The 18,503-nt window shown below is 40.5% G+C and overlaps 1 protein-coding gene across 2 annotated transcripts in view; it reads left to right on the top strand.

Annotated features, from left to right (window-relative positions):
- Positions 1 to 18,503, top strand: part of avl9 (AVL9 homolog (S. cerevisiase)) — a 95,387-nt gene that overhangs the window by 64,485 nt on the left and 12,399 nt on the right. For both annotated transcript variants that reach the window (XM_067981921.1, XM_067981920.1), the window contains exons 11-14: positions 2,685 to 2,819; positions 4,548 to 4,767; positions 7,929 to 8,046; positions 10,345 to 10,398. In XM_067981921.1, coding sequence (XP_067838022.1) covers positions 2,685 to 2,819; positions 4,548 to 4,767; positions 7,929 to 8,046; positions 10,345 to 10,398 — 527 coding nt within the window. The remainder of the gene's footprint in view (positions 1 to 2,684; positions 2,820 to 4,547; positions 4,768 to 7,928; positions 8,047 to 10,344; positions 10,399 to 18,503) is intronic.

Here is an 18,503-nt window from a genome sequence, read left to right as displayed (position 1 = left end):
TGCCTCCTGTTAATAGTACACACTGCAGCCAAGGTATGCCGGTGGTGGAGGGAGTGGATGTTTAAGGTGGTGGATGGGGTGCTGATTAAGCAGACTGCTCAGTCCTGGATGGTGTTGAGCTTCTTGAGTGTTGTTGTAGCTGGACCCATCCAGGCAAGTGGAGAGTATTCCATCATACTCCTGACTTGTGCCATGTAGATGGTGGCAAGGCTTTGGGGAGTCAGGAGGTGAGCCACTTGCCACAGAATACCCAGCCTCTGGGTATGTAGCAAGTTTGCTGTTGGATTTTGAGTGCTATCAGCAGAATCTTTTGGCAAACCAAACCATCTGACAGTGTATCAACAAGACTAAGCAGGACCAGGCACAACACTCCTGGGAGTCTTGCGGATTCGGGGCTGGCATATCTCAATAAAAGGTGATTTAACCCGAGGGCCACAGAGTAAGGTGGGAATAAGAAACCTTGTCCTCTTACTGGTCTCTCCAAACAATACCATCCCTCATCCTTCATAAGGGATCTATCTGGGGAAAGGGGAATGCTTTCAAAGACTAGCATCTCAGTAGTGGGACAAGTTACTGATGCTTGGGTCAGAGAAATTATAGAATTGAGGTGCCTTATATTTGCAGCTTCATTGGCTGTAAAGTGCTATGGGATGTTGTGAAAGGTGCTATATAAATGTAAGATCTTTCTTCATACAAAAATCGTTAGGAAGTTTCACCCCATCCTAGGTGTCTGAAAATTCAACACGATTCTGACAAAAGAAAAGTTTAAGATGGTCAGTCTTCCTTATACTAGTCAATGACTATGCTGAAGAGATTGGCCAGCTGTGTTTGGCCTCAAGAACACATTTTCATTTTGAAGTCTTCTCTGGTTATCTGAAGTTTTCTGAGATTTAATGTGTGGGGACAAAATTCCCAGCACAGCTAGTTCCTGGTACCGGTTGCTTAAGGGAGTCTGTCCATAGTTGCAGCAGTTACATGTGAAGCACCTTGGGATGTTTTCCTATATTAAAGGCGCTTTTTAAATACAAGTTGTTACATGTCTATCTGTATTTAAATGATTGGCAATTGTACCCTGTCCAGAGAGCTCAAGCAAATGCCCAGCAAGTTTTCTCCTTGTTTCAGGTGTCTGATTTATTATGAAATAAAATAAATCTCAATTAGAGTCCGTGTAGGGCCCAGCATTGATAGGTATCTGTTTTAAAAGAACATTGGAAATTGTTTTTCTGGCAACAAGTCAGGTTCTCGTTCTTCAGTATGTGACCAACTCCAATCATCTCTAACAGGAGGATATGCAAGTAACACTGCCTTTGTGTTTTCAATCTGATGTTGGCAGCCATCTTCATAGCTTCAGATGCAAAATTCTTTATTGAGGTACTTGCAACTCAACCTCTTTACTTTGTGGTACTCTCATCATTCCCCTTACAGCCAGTGAGTTGAAACCACAGGTCTGCACAAAAACACAGACACTATTGAGCTTTTAAAATTTCCCTAATTGTAACCTATGGTTCATACCTGGCCTGCTGTAAGGCTGTGCTGTGTATATACCCCAGAACACAGGAAGAAATATTTGAATCCTGCGATAAAGGAATTGACTTGTTTTTCATCAACTCTATATGCTTCTGACTTCTTCCCCATTTGCATTATTTCCCCCTCCTTGTGTTATGCCTTACTGTATCATGCTCTGCTTGCTTTATGATACCTTCCAGGCTGCCCAATGTGTGTCCATAGTGAGAATGGGCTGGTTTCACATCACATTGAAGGCTGAGATAACTGCACTCTGCAATAGAAAGTATACTGCAAGTGCAATTGCTACCAGGAATGAGCGCTTGGCTGTCAATCTTGTGGGCGAGGAAGGTGGCAACACATGTAAAGGGGAGGGGGACAAGTTGCCCGAAGACTGGATGAGTGCCATTCGCTTTTGGTGAGCTATAAAAGTGGGCAGAAAAATGGCTGCCATGAAGAATGATTAATTTTATAGTTTAAATGTAAAAAGTGATCCATCGCTGGAACAGTGTGTGAAACAATAAAGGTTTAAATTACATCAAAGTTTGCAGACTGTATGTCCAAAAATCGGATGTTCTTGCAATTTTGTTCCATTGTAGAATTTGTCAATCTTAGAATTTTTAATGATAAATAGTAATATAGTTTATTTTTCGGGCTGGTGTGGCAAAAAATGACTTTGGAATTCATAGGAAACATAGGAACAGGAGTCGGCCATTCAGCCCCTCGAGCCTGCTGCGCTATTTGATAAGATCATGGCTGATCTGTGATCTAACTCCATATACCTGCCTTTGGCCCATATCCCTTAATACCTTTGGCAAAAAGCTATCTATCTCAGATTTAAAATTAGCAATTGAGCTAGCATCAATCGCCACTAAATAGTGCTGTATTTTTAGTTGGATTAACCTGGAGTTTACCAATGAGGCAAAATTTTGGTCATACTAATTACTTTTTCTGATAGTCATGTGATAATGGGAAACTTTTCCAGTTGCACATTTCTTATTCTGTAGTTTTTGCCTTTTTGTATTAGGGGACATATTGTACATGAACTGCGTTGCATCTAACTTCATATCCATAATACTTATATATGTTTTCCATTGCCATTATTAATCTACATTTGAAAATTAGTTTCTAAAGAATAATACTATGACTAATTCAAAGTGCTTTGATTTTTTTTCTTCTAGGGTTATCTTTGTTTACCGTATATGGCTTTGCAGCAACATCATCTTCTCTCTGATGTCACTGTACGTGGGTTTGTTGCTGGGGCAACAAATATCCTTTTTCGCCAGCAGAAGCACTTGAGTGATGCTGTTATTGATGTAAGTGCAGGACCCTAGAATGACACATGGTTCATGGCTTCAAATGCAGAGTTAACCTTCTGCAAGCACAGTATTCTGGCTAACAGCACAACATTAAGTGTACAACTAATCATACAGAAAGATGAAATGACCTCTAAAAATGTTGATACACCATCAGATCACTAGCCATTAACAATCTATTTCCAAATTTGAGCTGAAATCAATTTGTTACATTCCCCACATTGTCTTCTCTGTCTTTGTACAGGTTAATTATTATTCTGTGTACATGGCATTCAATATATGACAAGTAGTATGTTCTGGTTTTGATAAAATGAAAGTGGCGAAGTGCCAAACAAATTAGTTTACTAGTTCCACTGGAGAAAAACATGTGTAAACACTGTTCCTTTCAGAAATTTGAATCATGTGCAGCCAGGTGATATTCCTACATTCTTCTGTATATAAGGCCTTGTTCTGAACTTTTCACTTAGAGATAAAGAAATTGCCTTTACATAGAACCTTGCCTGCCCTCAGGATGTCTCAAAGTGCTTTATAGCCAATGAATTACTTTTGAAGTGTAATAACTGTTATTACGTAGCCAATTTGCATACAGCAAGGTCAAACAAGCAGTAGTGAGATGAAAGACCAGTTGAAACAGTGGTGTTGGCTGAGGGATAAAACTTTGGCCAGGGCACCGGAAGAACTCCCCTGTGCCTTTTCCAATAGTGCCATTGGATTTTTAAAATCCACTTGAGAAGTGGTTCGTGGGCCACTGGAGCCTTTGCCAGTTTTTCATGCTTCCCTTTCACCAGCCTATCTCATGCCCCTTTAGCTAACCCCACATTCTGTCTTGTATATCTTTTAATTTTTCTCATTCTGCCTCCAACAGTCTTGTGCTTCTATCACTTCTGCCATTTAACCATCTGCCGTTTTCCACTTAAGCATTTTGCAGGTATTTCTATGTCTTTTCCTGTTTGTATTTTTTTTCTTGCCCCCTAATCCTTGTTCTGTTCCATTTTCAAATGGTGTTCATCTGTAATATCATCCAGTTCTGATGAATGGTCCATACCCGAAACGTTAACTTGTCTGTTATCTTCACAGATGCTGACTAATGTGCTTAGTGTTAACAGCATTTTCTATTTTTGTTTCAAATTACCAACATTTGCAGTTTTTTTGCTCCAATAATTTCGATCCTTTGAAGACTTCGAGGTGATTGATGCTTTCCGACTTTCAACATTTTTTCCCACTTTTAACCTTCATTCCCACCTTCAACTCACATTTTAATTTTAAATTGACTAAATTGGTTGTGTGGAACTGAGCATTGAAGCTTACTTTCTGCAACCAGGATCATACACAAAGGCCAACGGTTTGACTCCTCAGTGTCTGAATTAGCATCTACAGTGATGGGACTATAATCGAGAACGGCTCTAGATATTTTCTGTGCACAAAAATTAACTGGAAAAAATGCTTTGAGTTTTAGAATCCTACTTAAGATGTGTTGGGCCTCACAATAACTATTTGTACATTTAACAAAGAAGGCTGGTGAAAAAACAAATTTGAAATATTGGCAGAGACCAGCCTCCCTTTACCTCCGTCATGCAACTTTAGATAATGTTTTTTTTAATCAAGCATGAAGGCAAACGACTATTTCTTTTAATCATTCTTTTGGATTTAAAAGCAAAATTCATAGATTTTCAGAAGAGAAGAGGAATGAGAAATGTGGCAGCTCTTGTAACCCGTATGTTTTTACAGATTGAGGAAGCTCGGATACAGACACATGACCCGGAACTACGCAAACTGTTGAACCTCACCACAGCGGACTTACGTTTTGCAGATTTTTTGGTGAAGCATGTAACTGAAAATAGAGATGATGTGTTTCTTGATGGAACAGGTTGGGAAGGAGGAGATGAATGGATCAGGGCCCAGTTTGCACTCTATGTCCATTCCCTCCTTGCCACTACTTTGCAGCCAGGTGAGAAGTGGTGTTTGTATACACTATAAATACAGTTTTATGTACACAGCACAATAGTAGCATCAAAAGATTGTATCTCCATATATCTACAAAGTACATTTGATTGGGTTTAAGGCAAGGATGTCCAAACTGTGGCCTGATCCCTGCCAGTTCGGCCCTCAAAGGCCAGGCAACTTGGTCCTATTTGCACTTAGATTTCTTATTTGCCTGTTTGTTCTGTTTGAATTTTGTGGGCTCAGAGGTTTGGAAAGGACTGTTTTTAGTGCTGTTGCTTCATTGATAGATAAATCCTAAATCAGAACTGCAAGCTCTGTTAGTATCAGCTACTTGAGACATCCGCAAATAGGAACACGGAGGGAAATTTTTTATGTGACCTCCAAGACAACATTTTCCCACCTATGCAGCCCATGAAGACAAAAGTCCCTGGTCTAGGGCATAGCTGCTTACATTTTTAAATCACTGTGTGGTAACATAGGCAATAGAAAATTCTTTACTCCCCTTAGCTTTTTGGTATTGCTTTCAGAAGCTGTTCACTTTTTTTTCAACTTTAGATTTGTAGCAATTTATTTACATTGTCAGTATTTTATCCTTTTATTCAATGGATGCATTTCATAACTCATAAAATTTGCATCCTCAGTTTGTTCTGTGAAGAGTACAGGACTATTGCTTGTGACTGTTCTGGAGGACTCGAGATCTGATAAACACATGTGCCACAATACAGGAAGTAGAATAAGGATTGATGGGTGTTGCTCAGATTGGAGAAGGTGTACCCAAGGGGACATAAGAACACAAGAAATAGGAGCAGGGGTAGGCCATCTGGCCCTCAAGCTTGCTGTGCCATTCAACAAGATCATAGCTGATCATCTACCTCAAAGCCATTTTCCTGCACTATCCCCATATCCTTTGAATCCTTTAATATCTAGAAATCTATTGATAAGTGCAAGGTCTACTTTTATTCTCAGTACATAGATAATTTGGATTTGGGCATAGGGAATAAAAATCAAAATTTGCTGATGACAGAAAAATGGGGGGTTTGGCAAGCCGTGAGGAGGATTGTGAAAGACCTCGGGTAGACAGACAGGTCAGTGAAATCGGCAGATGCAATTTAACGTGGAGAAGTGTGAAGTAATACATTTCGGAGTGGGAGGGTGCGGGAGAGGAACAGGGAAAGGAGTATACACGTAATGGAAGGGTGTAGATGAACAGAGAACCCATGAATTCAAATATATAATTCCCTGAATGACCAGTGCCAGTCGGTAAAGCCACAAAAGGGCCAACAGCATTTTGAGTTTTAGAAATGGAGGTGCAGCATAGATTCACCTGGATGATGCCAGGGATGGGAAACTAGTTATGATAAGTGACTTGAGACTGTTTCCACCAGAAAAGAGAAGGCTAAGAGGAGATTTAACAAAGGTTTTTTTAAAATTATGATGGGTTTTGATAGTGAATGGGGAAAAGCTATTTCTTCTGGTTGGAGAGTCAGTGATATGGGGTGTCCACAGAGAGTGAGAAAGAGAGATTGGGAGAAATTTCTTTACTCATGGGTTGTAGGAACATAGAAAGCTTCATCACGGAGTGGTTGAGGAAGATACCGTTGCTTCCTTTAAGGGAATATTGTATAAATATTTGAAGCAGAGGAAGATACAGGGCTGTGGGGAGAAAGTGGGGCACTGGGATTAGTTTTGGATTTCTCTAACAGAGTTGGCACAAAAACAATGGGCTGAATGGCCTGTGTCGTAAAATTATGTGCTCAATTTGCCATGTTAATACATACGAACATAAGAATTAAGAGCAGGAATAGGCCATTTGGCCCCTCGAGCCTGCACTGCCATTTGATAAGATCGTGGCTGATCTGATTGTGACATCAATCCTACTTTCCCGTCTACCTACTATAACCTTTGACTCCCCAGTTAGTCAGGAATCTATCTAACTCTGCCTTAAAAATATTCAATGACTTTGCCTCCACCAGTCTGTGGGGAAGGGAATTCCACAGACTCACGACCCTCAGAGAAAAAAATTCTCCTCATCTCCATCTTAAATGGGAGACCCCTTATTTTTAAACTGTGGCCTCTAGTTCTAGTCTCTCCCACAAGGGGAAACATCCTCTCAGCATCTACCCCTTCTCGTCCCCTCAGGATTTTATATGTTTCAATAAGATCACCTCTCATTCTTCTAAACTCCAATGTATACAGGCCCAACTTGTCCAACCTTCCCTTATAAGATAACCCCCTCATCCCAGGAATCAGTCGAGTGAACCTTCTCTGAACCGCCTCCAAAGCAATTATGTCCTTTCTTAAATAAGGAAACCAAAACTGCGCACACTATTCTACATGTGGTCTCACCAATGCCCTGTACAACCATAGCAAAACATCTCTACTTTTATATTCCATTCCCCTTGCAATAAATGACAACATTCCATTTACCTTCCTAATCACTTGCTGCACCTGCACACTAACTTTTTGTGATTCATGAACTAGGAACCCAGATCCCTCTACCTCAGAGTTCTGCAATCTCTCTCCATTTAAATAATATACTGCTTTTCTGTTCCTCCTGCCAAAGTGGACAAGTTCACATTTTCCCACATTATACACCATCTGCCAAATTTTTGCCCACTCACTTAACCTATCTATATCCCTTTGCAGACTCCTTATTCTATGAAAAAACTTACTTGATTCTTGTATATTCAGATAATTCACTGACATACTTGTGAATTTAAACTGCCTATTAATTGTTAAATATATTGTGGGTGCGATGCAGAACAGTTGCATTTCATAATTGTGCAGCTTCCAGTGTATCATAGGGGATTTCCAAATTTATCCCATCATATTGATCATAATGGTGTCTCGTAGAGGCAAAATTGCAGAATGACGGTGACTTCTAGTTCCAAAAGCCACTGATTGCTTTTTTAAGTGTGAACTTTCTGACGTGGATATTGATCACCATCTAAGTCCATCTTTGGACATGATCTATCTCTTGTGCTGCATAACCGTTGAAACTATCTGCTGATGTATGGGAGCTGCAATGTTTTGAAAATTTGATTAATATTCAAGTAATTTTGAGCACTTCATTTTAATACTGGCTGATTGGAGAGTTGTCTGATTGCCATTTACTATTATTCTGACCAGACAATATATCAGTATGTCTTTCCTCTGCTTCTTCAGATAATGACAAAATGTTGGCAGACTATGGCATTTTGTTTGTCACTGCATGGAAGAATACACACAACTTCAGAGTGTGGCATAGCAACAAACACCCTGCTGTCAGTGAAGTCAATCTTGGGTAGGATTATGTTTCTTTTTCCAACTACTGTTATGTACTATTAGAAGTAGAGATGACTCCTAGACTTTGTTCAGAGGTCATTTTTTTTTACAGTTACAAATCCAGGAACACTGTGTAGTGTGCGTTTCTGTACTGTTTTAAAAATCTTACATCTGCACCCATTTCCTGTCTACAAAATCTTACTTCCTGTTATCACTTTTTTGTCACACTCTTGTGTCAACTTTTTGTTTGCTATAAATTCCTATGTCAACATTTATAATGAAAACTGTCCATGTAAACTTGTCACACTGTAATGGCACTTTCTCACCAGTGGTGGCATTATAGCATCTCAGTTTTGCATCTCCCAGCTCCTCAGCATGGAATGCAGAAACTCCTGTACTCCAACCAACTCTACTTCCCAACTTGCGTAAGTTTTACTATTTAACTATAAATAATGTAAAATTGAAATATTATATAAAAATAAGGACAGAATATATGACTTTAAAATGGGGACTGAATAATACCTGCAAGCCTTGCACTAAGTTCTATATCCTCTGACCCCATGTCCCTTGAAGACTACGTTTGGTCTTGATTCCCTATGTGCAATGGGCAGGTCCGTTATAAAGGTGCACATAGGAATTTAGAATGTAACCAATTGACAAGTGTGACAAACATCTTCTGCAGACAGGAAGTATGCTTGGATGTAAGATTTTTATATATTTTATATACTAATATTCTGAATTTTTAAGGTTGCTTAATCAGAGATTAATGGAAGGAAAAACACTGCTCTCCCTACCCTGTCTTCACTCCACCCCATTCAGACCACTTTCTGATAACCTTAGTCACAGTTTTAGAGAAAATAAAATCCCCATTTCTACTCAGCACTGAGACAACCTGATCCTGTTATTCTGTCAAAACCTTTTTTCCATCACTTTTTCTCCCCTGCAGGATGCTGTCCAATACCTTGCCAAAGAGGTCATCCTTGTGTGAGCCCAGACATTAAGGCCTAGGCCTACCAACTGGGACTGGCAAATTCCTCTGCTGAGGGCAGCTGGTACTGTGAGTGCTTGCAGAGACCTCTCTTCTATTGTATCCCTGAGGCCTCCTACACTGACCATGGAATGCTGGATGCCTCCAACAGGCTGCCTGTATCCACTGCTCAAATGGCAGAAAACTCAGCAGATGCCATGCAAATCTTGGATACCATTTGTTACTATGGAACACCACTTTTCCGCAAGACTATTTTTAATGTTCACAAACTGAATGTGGTCAAGTTTCAAGCCGCTACTGTCACTCTAAGTCCAATTTCAATTTTTAAAAATGGGTATGAAGCTACAAAACCTAGCACAGAAACACTTGTATTTAAGTACGAGGTTGTCTCATTATCAAAGTTCATCAGACGGTTTAAATATCAAATTGGAAAAGAAAGAACAAGCTTACATTCATATAGTATATAGCACATTTCACAACCTTGGTTTGTCCCAAATGCGGTTGCCAATTTGTACACAACCAGGTCCCACAAACAGCAATGGGATAAATGACCAGATAATCTGTTTTTTGGTAGTGTTGGTTTGAGGGATAAATTTAGCAGGACACTAGGAGAAATCCCCTGGTTTTCAAATAACGCCGGGATGTTTTACATCCACTTGAGCAGGCACATGTCTCATCCAAAAGATGGCATATCTGACAATGCGTCAATATTGCACTGACAATATTGAGTATATAATCTCTTGTTTACTATTAATATTTTAAATGTGAGCATGCCTTTTCAAAATTCTCTGACATTGGACCACTTTTGCAGCTAAACTGAATTTTGAGTTTAAAGTGGACATGTGTACATATACATACTCAGCATTGCCAGGCAACCTTTTGTTGGGTAAATAAATTTGTTTTATCTGGAACACTCCATTTTTGCTTATTCAAAACGTATAATAAAATGGGTTAAACCTATGAATGTGAAAATGGGTTTTAAATTTAGATGTACATGAAATCTAATAACTTTATTAGCCATATATAAAGAGCTTTATGACTCGGAACATTTAACAAATGGATAAAATGTGAATTCTTTGCTGGCTTAGAAGCCAACTAAATTGCCTTTAGTTGGCTTCTAAGCCAGCATTATTCAGTTACAGGTATGTATAGGGTAGATATGAATCTGCTTTTAGTTCCAAAAACACTCTAATTATAGAAAGAGATGGATAAACTGGTTTTAATTTGAGGCTCAGTACTTAAGTTGAGGAATGTTTATTCATTGTCAGTTAGAAAATGAATCTCGATAGAATCAAAACAGAATTTTCAGCATGTTTTTCTCTTTTCCAGCCATCCATTCCAGGGACAGTATAATGTGTCGGACGTCAAACTAAGATTATCACAGTAAGTACTGTGAAAGTTAGGAATGCTTTTTTAAAATTCGTTCATGGGATGTGGGCGTCGCTGGCAAGGCCAGCATTTATTGCCCATCCCTAATTGCCCTTGAGAAGGTGGTGGTGAGCTGCCTTCTTGAACCGCTGCAGTCCGTGTGGTGACGGTTCTCCCACAGTGCTGTTAGGAAGGGAGTTCCAGGATTTTGACCCAGCGACGATGAAGGAACGGCGATATATTTCCAAGTCGGGATGGTGTGTGACCTTGTAGGGGAACGTGCAGGTGGTGTTGTTCCCATGTGCCTGCTGCCCTTGTCCTTCTACGTGGTAGAGGTCGCGGGTTTGGGAGGGGCTGTCGAAGAAGCCTTGGCGAGTTGCTGCAATGCATCCTGTGGATGGTACACATTGCAGCCACGGTGCGCCGGTGGTAAAGGGAGTGAATGTTTAGGGTGGTGGATGGGGTGCCAATCAAACGGGCTGCTTTATCCTGGATGGTATCGAGCTTCTTGAGTGTTGTTGGAGCTGCACTCATCCAGGCAAGTGGAGAGTATTCCATCACACTCTTGATTTGTGCCTTGTAGATGGTGGAAAGACTTTGGGGAGTCAGGAGGTGAGTCACTCACCGCAGAATACCCAGCCTCTGACCTGCTCTTGTAGCCATAGTATTTATATGGCTGGTCCAGTTAAGTTTCTGGTCAATGATGATCCCCAGGATGTTGATGGTGGAGGATTCGGTGATGGTAATGCCGTTGAATGTCAAGGGGAGGTGGTTAGACTCTCTCTTGTTGGAGATGGTCATTGTCTGGCGCGAAAGCTACTTGCCACTTATCAGCCCAAGCCTGGATGTTGTCCAGGTCTTGCTGCATGCGGGCACGGATTGCTCCATTATCTGAGGGGTTGCGAATGGAACTGAACGCTGTGCAATCATCAGCGAACATTCCCATTTCTGACCTTATGATGGAGGGAAGGTCATTGATGAAGCAGCTGAAGATGGTTGGGCCTAGGACACTACCCTGAGGAACTCCTGCAGCAATGTCCTGGGGCTGAGATGATTGGCCACCAACAACTACTACCATCTTCCTTTGTGCTAGGTATGACTCCAGACACTGGAGAGTTTTCCCCGATTCTTATTGACTTCAATTTTACTAGGGCTCCTTGGTGCCACACTCGGTCAAATGCTGCCTTGATGTCAAGGGCAGTCACTCTCACCTCACCTCTGGAATTCAGCTGCTTTGTCCATGTTTGGGCCAAGGCTGTATTGAGGTCTGGAGCCGAGTGGTCCTGGCGGAGCCCAAACTGAGCATTGGTGAGTAAGTGCCGCTTGGAAGGTGTCGTTGACAGTGCTATCGTCACTTTGTTGATGATTGAGTTGACTGATGGGGCGGTAATTGGGCGGATTGGATTTGTCCTGCTTTTTGTGGACAGGATGTACCTGGGCATTTTCCCACATTGTCGGGTAGATGCCAGTGTTGTAGTTGTACTGGAACAGTTTGGCTAGAGGCACGGCTATACTCTACAATACTCTGTGTCACTTATCTTGAAAATGCTGAATTTATTAAGACCTTCAAGAAGAAACTTTTTTATATTCCCAGTTCTGAAGAAAGAAAATCCTTTCTCATTTATTCGGTCTCCTCACATAAATCGGTAGGGTATCATCCAAACCAGGGAGGGCAAGCAGAAGAAACCATTAGGAGAATTTTGCTGTGCACAACATCCATGCATTCTTGCATCTTTCCTCAGTATAGAAGGCTTGTCCTGGTTATGCATCTTGCACAAAAGATTCCGTGGCACTATCTGAAGAAAAGCAGGGAGTCTCCCCGTGCCCTGGCCAACATTTATTCCTCAACTAACATCACTTTTTAAAAAAAAAGATTATCTCGTCATTTATCTTATTGCTATTTGTCAGACCTTACTTTGCACAAATTAGCGATCATGTTTTCCCTATATTACAACACAGACCACTTCAAAAGTACTTAATTGGCCGTGAAATTCTTTGGGACGTCGTGAGGTTGTGATAGGCGCAATATGAGGGCAAGTTCTTTTTTCCACTGCTTTTATTGCTTTTGTCAGCATATGCTTGCACACAGGAAAGTTTCTTTATCATTTAATTCAGATATCCTACACTTGCTCCTGCTCTAACTCCAATAGCAGGTAAAATTTGGGAAACTATTGTAAGGATTAGGCTGAAGGGATACCTATATAGCAATATTGTAATGAGAGACACCCAGGATGCATTTGGGAGATGATCCTGCTGGTCAAGTCCTCTTCACTTCTTAAAGGATGTTAAAAAGGAAGTACATAGTGGAACCTCCTATCATAATTTCTGGACTTTACTATAACAACTAATGCCTTTAACTAGAAAAATGTCTCAAGGTGCTTCAGAGAGGTGTCAGGACAAATAATGGACACTGAGCAAAAGATGAAGTTAAAGGGGTGACCAAAACCTTAGTCAAAGAGGTGCGTTTTAAGGAGGGTCTTAAAGAAGGAGAGAAAGGGAGAAATGGAGAGCCAGAGGGGTTTAGGGAGGAAATTCCAGAGCATAGCGCCGAGGCGGCTGGAAGTGCGACTAACAATGGTGGGGAGGGGGAAAGGATGTGATGCACAGGCCAAAAATTTGGGGAGCAGGTTGTAATACTGGTGGAGGTTTCAGGGATAGGGAGGGGCATGGAATTGAGGCATTTAAAGACAAAGATGAGAATTTTAAGTTTGAGGGATTAGGAGCCAATGTCAATCAGTGAGGTCAGTGGTGAAGGGTGAACAGGTCTTGGTGTGGAGTAGGATGTGGGCAGCAGAGTTTTGGAGGAGCTCAAGTTTATGGAGGATGGGAGGCCAGCTAAGAGCATATTTGAATAGTTAAGTTTGGTGGTGACCAAGACATGGATGAAAGTTTGAGCAGCAGATGGGTTGAGGCAGGGACGGAGATGGATGATGTTATGGAGGTGGACGTAGCTGATCTTTATGATGGAGAAGATATGGGGTTAGCAGCTCACTCAATGTTAAATAGGACACCGTAGTTGCAAACAGTATGGCTCAGCCTGAGACCATGGCAGGGAAGGGAGATGTAGTCGATGCTTGGATATGGAGTTTGTGGGGAGCCAAAGACTATGGCATCGGTCTTCCCAATGTTTAGCTGGGGGAAACTATGACTCATGTGAGACTGGATGTCGGACAAGCAGTGTTACTGTCTGAAGGGGTTGAGAGAGGTGGTTGAGAGGTAGAGTTGGGGGTGTCGTCACCATACATGTGGAAGCTGACCCCATGTCTGCGGATAATATCGCCAGTAGGCAGCATGTAGATGAAGAGGAAGAGCATTGGGGACAATGAGGTGACAGGTGGGAAGAGACGTCATTGGTAGAAATGCTCTGGCTATGATCGGATAGGTAAGTATGGGACCAAGCAGGGGCCTGCCCACTGAGCTGGACAACAGAGAGGTTTGGTAGGAGAGTGGTGTGTTTGAGTGTGTCAAAAAGTCGTCAAAGAGAACAAAAAGAGGTAATGCACCCGTGTTAGTCACAGAATATTGTTTATAACTTTAGTTAGAGCCATTTTGATGCTGTGGGAGAGGCAGAAACTTTATTGGGTGGATTCAAATGCATTGCAGGAGAGATGGGTATAGATCCGGGAGGTGACAATACTTAAAAGAATTTTGGAGAGGAAAGGAAAGTTGGAGATGTTGGTGGTAGTTTGCAAGGACAGAAGGGTTGAGGGTGAGTTTTTTTGAGGTGATGGCAGTTTTGAAAGGGACCAGGACAGTACCATAGGAGAGGGAACCATTTCTCATGTCAGTTAGCTTGGGGGCCAGGAAGGGAAGTAGGGTGGTCAGCGTTTAGTGGGAATTTAGGAGGTGAGTCTTGTCCACAGGATGAGCTGAGATGGGAGAGAAACCAGGGAGACACAGGGGTTCAGGGCAAGGGTAGGGATTATCCAGTCATTCATCACATTGTTGTTAGTGGCATCTTGCTGTGTACAAAATGGTGATGGTGTTTACCTAGATAACTGTTACTGTACTTCATAGTAATTCACTGTACGTACTTGGCTCTGGGTGATTCGGGACTGTCTGTATCATGATACACAAGGCGTTATGATTGTATGGAACAGGCTAGACGGACCAGTTGGTAATTTTCTGTCAGACATTTTTGTATGTTCGTAAGTGCTTTAGACGTTTGACACATACGATAAGGCGTTGAATAAATGCAAGTTCTTTTTACAAGCTTCATTAAGAAGCTTATAAACTTTTGCTATGAGTGGAAAAATCCCTTTCATGGTTAAACTTAAATGTAAGAAATTAACCCTTCAAGCTCCAATCAGTTTATTTGTTTAGCTAACCATATGGATCTTAAACAGTAATTTCTGATTTCTTTTACTATTCATTTATATATTTTTACTTCTACAAAATGAACTGCACACATGAACAAAACTGTAACTTTGGAAATCTCATGTAGTATGAATAATCTGCATTGAAGAGGACAGGTTATGTCCATAATTTACATTATAGTTATATGAACAATGTTAGAAAAGTAAATTTATCTGATTTTCTTCAAACCATCAATTGTCCTACAGCACCATCTTGTGGTAGCATTTTTCATGAGTATTTTTGTGACAATCGATTTTCCTGCAAAACTGGACAGAATCGTGGAATATGATTCCCAAGACGTTGGTTTAAAAAAAATTCCAGAAAACTAAAAAGGAATTTGACATCGTCAGTCACCATAAAGAAGTGGTCCTGACAACATGTAGCACCATTTATCTGGAAAGACACTTTTCAAGTTTAATTTATTATGGTATGCATGGATATTGTTCATGGAAAATTTTATAAAATGGTCTTGAATTCATTTAAAAGCAAACCTGCATTTTTCTCCTTTTAAATACATCAATCAGAATACACTTGTGTTTTACTTTTAATTAAAGAAAAAAAATTAGCCCATATGGTTTGAAAATTTTACATATGTTTGCTATTATTTTCAAAAGGTATTCGATAAGGTGCAACATAAAAGGTTGTAACACAAGATTAGCGCTCATGGGGTTGGGGGTAATATATTAGCATGGATTGAGAATTGGTTAATGGACAGAAAACAGAGAGTAGGAATAAATGACTAATTTTCTGGTTGGCAGGTTGTAACTAGTGGGGTGCCACAAGGATCAGTGCTTGGGCCTCAGCCATTTACAATCTATATTAATGACTTAGATGAAGGGACTGAGTCTAATGTATCCAAGTTTGCTGACGATACTAAGCTAGGTGGAAAAGTAAGCTGTGAGGAGGACACAAATAGTCTGCAAAGGGATATCGACAAGTGAAGTGAGTGGGCAAGAAGGTGGCAGATGGAGTATAATGTGGGGAAATGTGAGGTTATTCACCTTGGTAGGAAAAATAGAATATTTTTTAAATGGTGAGAAACTACTAAATGTTGGTGTTCAAGGGATTTGGGTGTTCTTGTACACAAAACACAGAAAGTTAACATGCAGGTACGGCTAGCAGTTAGGAAGGCAAATGGTATGTTGGCCTTTTACAAGGGGGTTGGAGTACAATAATAAGGAAGTCTTGCTGCAATTGTACAGGGCTTTGGTGAGACCACACCTGGAGTAGTTTGTACAGTTTTGGTCTCCTTACCTAAGGAAGGATATACTTGCCTTAGAGGCGGTGCAATGAAGGTTCATCAGATTGATTGCTGGGATGAGAGGATTGTCCTATGAGGAAAGATTGAGTAGAATAGACCTATACTCTCTGGAGTTTAGAAGAATGAGAGGTGATCTCATTGAAACATGTAAGATTCTAAGAGGGCTTGACACGGTAGATGCTGAGAGGATGTTTTCCCTGGCTAGAGAGTCTAGAACTAAGGGACATCGTCTCAGGATAAGGGGTCGGACATTTAGGACTGAGATGTGGAGGAATTTCTTCACCCAGAGGGTCATGAATATTTGGAATTCTCTACCTCAGAGGGCTGTGGATGCTCAGTCATTGAGTATATTCGAGACTGAGATCAATAGATTTTTGGACTCTAAGGGAATCAAGGGATATGGGGATCAGGTGGGAAAGTGGAGTTGAGGTTGAAGATCAGCCATAATCTTATTAAATGGCAGAGCTGGCATGAAGGGCCTACTCCTGCTCGTATTTCTTATGTTCTTCTTATTTCCAGTTGATTGAATATAGAAATGTTTTGCATAAAACAATTTCTGACCAAAGTATGCAGGCTATTCTGAAGTTCTTCATTGAGAAGTGTGGAGCTGCAAGTACATCTTTAAAGGTTTCAACTTCTACAATTTATGTACAATATTGTGCCCACTTGTAGTGTTTTGAGACTTGTGTTAGCAGATGGAGAGCATGAGATGCTGATAAAAATAAATTTTGCATGTTTGACTGAAATTGACCGTTAGAAGGTTCATCTGACTATTGCAAATAGACTTAACACTGAATAATGTAATGGAGGATGGTGACATATTTGTTACTACATTCACTCTGCTATTAACATGCAACTTGGGATTTTAAAAATGCGAAAAATATTTTTTAAAATTGTCTTAATACATTGTTAAATCATTAAAGCAATTATGATGCTTTTGTATATTAGTTGACTTGCCTTAAATGTTCAGCAAGGAAGGCAGGCAAATGAACTGCACACTATAGTGACTTTTCCCTCCATGAGGCAATTTACATAGCTAGATAGGACACCACTTGTCACGTGGCTGGGCCTAACAGCTATAACCACTGCAGTGTCTTAAACACTGGACTTATATTGGGTTTGCTGTTTTAAATGCTCATGTGTTTTTTAAAAAAATGTTTGTGTTTAATAATCATAACTCCAAAAGGAGTTATCCAGGTTGGAAGTAGGAGGGTTGCTAAGATGAGACTGCAAAGAGCACCCTCGAGTAAGAAGCCACTTGCCCTGCTTCAGGGAGGTTTTTTACAGTTTTAAAGACTTTTTTCCTTTTTAAAAATTTTCTCCTTAATCCACACACTGGTCAAAAAGATGGGCAAGAGATTTATACCTAAAACACAGCCAGTGTCACCCCTGTGCTATTTTTTTAAGCCTTTGCTCTGGTAGTGCAGTTGGAAATTTGCTGAATAGGGAATCATTGGATTAAACCTTCATACCAGCATACTGAAGCACTGAATGCTGCCTTTCCTTATATTTTGTTGAATTGATCAAATATTATGCTTTCTATTTGATCTTCCCAGTCAAGTGCATTATATCTGATTGTCGCATCCCTGAATTTTTAAATTAATATTGAACACTGCAATATTGCAGTTCCGTAATGGAACCATTTTTTAACCATATTTAGCCCTATGATGACCATTCTTGTCTCAAGACTGGCAAATCAGCCAATTTTTGTGAACAGAACATCAAGATTTTCCTCATTCGTTCAATGTTATATATCCATTTGATTTATCTCCCTAAGGGGCAGCCTCTTGAAACTCTAATGGCAACAGCTGCCATTTTCAACTGGTGATCTTCCTCCATCCTGTTTGTATTTAAATTGTTCGGATCTTATTAATCTGTTGGCCATAGCCTTGACACTTCCTAAGGATATGTTTGTCCTTTATCATTCACCATAAATCCCAGTAATTTTGTAGTAATTCAAGCAACCGTCCTGTAAAAATCTTCCTTAAAGTTTCACTTTTTGAGAGAGGCCAAGAAGAAACGAGACAAAATTAGCAAAAAAAAAAGGATAATAAGGTTTTCTATCGGTGCGTTAATAGTTCAAGTAGAGGTAGGGTTACTAAGAGATTAGGGAGGCAAGCTTGTAGTGGAGAGAAAGGGAAAAATAGAAATACTGAATAAATACTTTATCTCAGTCGAATTTGTAAAAGACTTGGGCCACAGTTGGGGTATCTTTTGGGCACACCATTATAAAAAGGATATAACGTATCATAGTGGGTACAGCACAGGAAGAGGCCATTTGGCCCATCGTGCCTATGCCGACTTTGAAAGAGCTATCTAATTAGTCCCATTCCCCTGCTCTTTCCCCATTGCCCTGTAAATTTTTTCCCTTCAAGTGTTTGTCTAATTCCCTTTTGAAAGTTACTGTTGAATCTGCTTCCACCACAACTTTCAGGCAGTGAATTCCAGATCATAACAACCCGCTGCGTAAAAAAATGTTTCCTTGTGTCGCCTCTGGCTCTTT

Source organism: Heptranchias perlo, chromosome 3 (assembly GCF_035084215.1).
Source record: "Heptranchias perlo isolate sHepPer1 chromosome 3, sHepPer1.hap1, whole genome shotgun sequence".
In the NCBI taxonomy this organism is placed as follows: Eukaryota; Metazoa; Chordata; class Chondrichthyes; order Hexanchiformes; family Hexanchidae; genus Heptranchias; species Heptranchias perlo.
The sequence above is the reverse complement of the archived record's forward strand: the minus strand, read 5'-3'. Positions and strand labels throughout refer to the sequence as shown.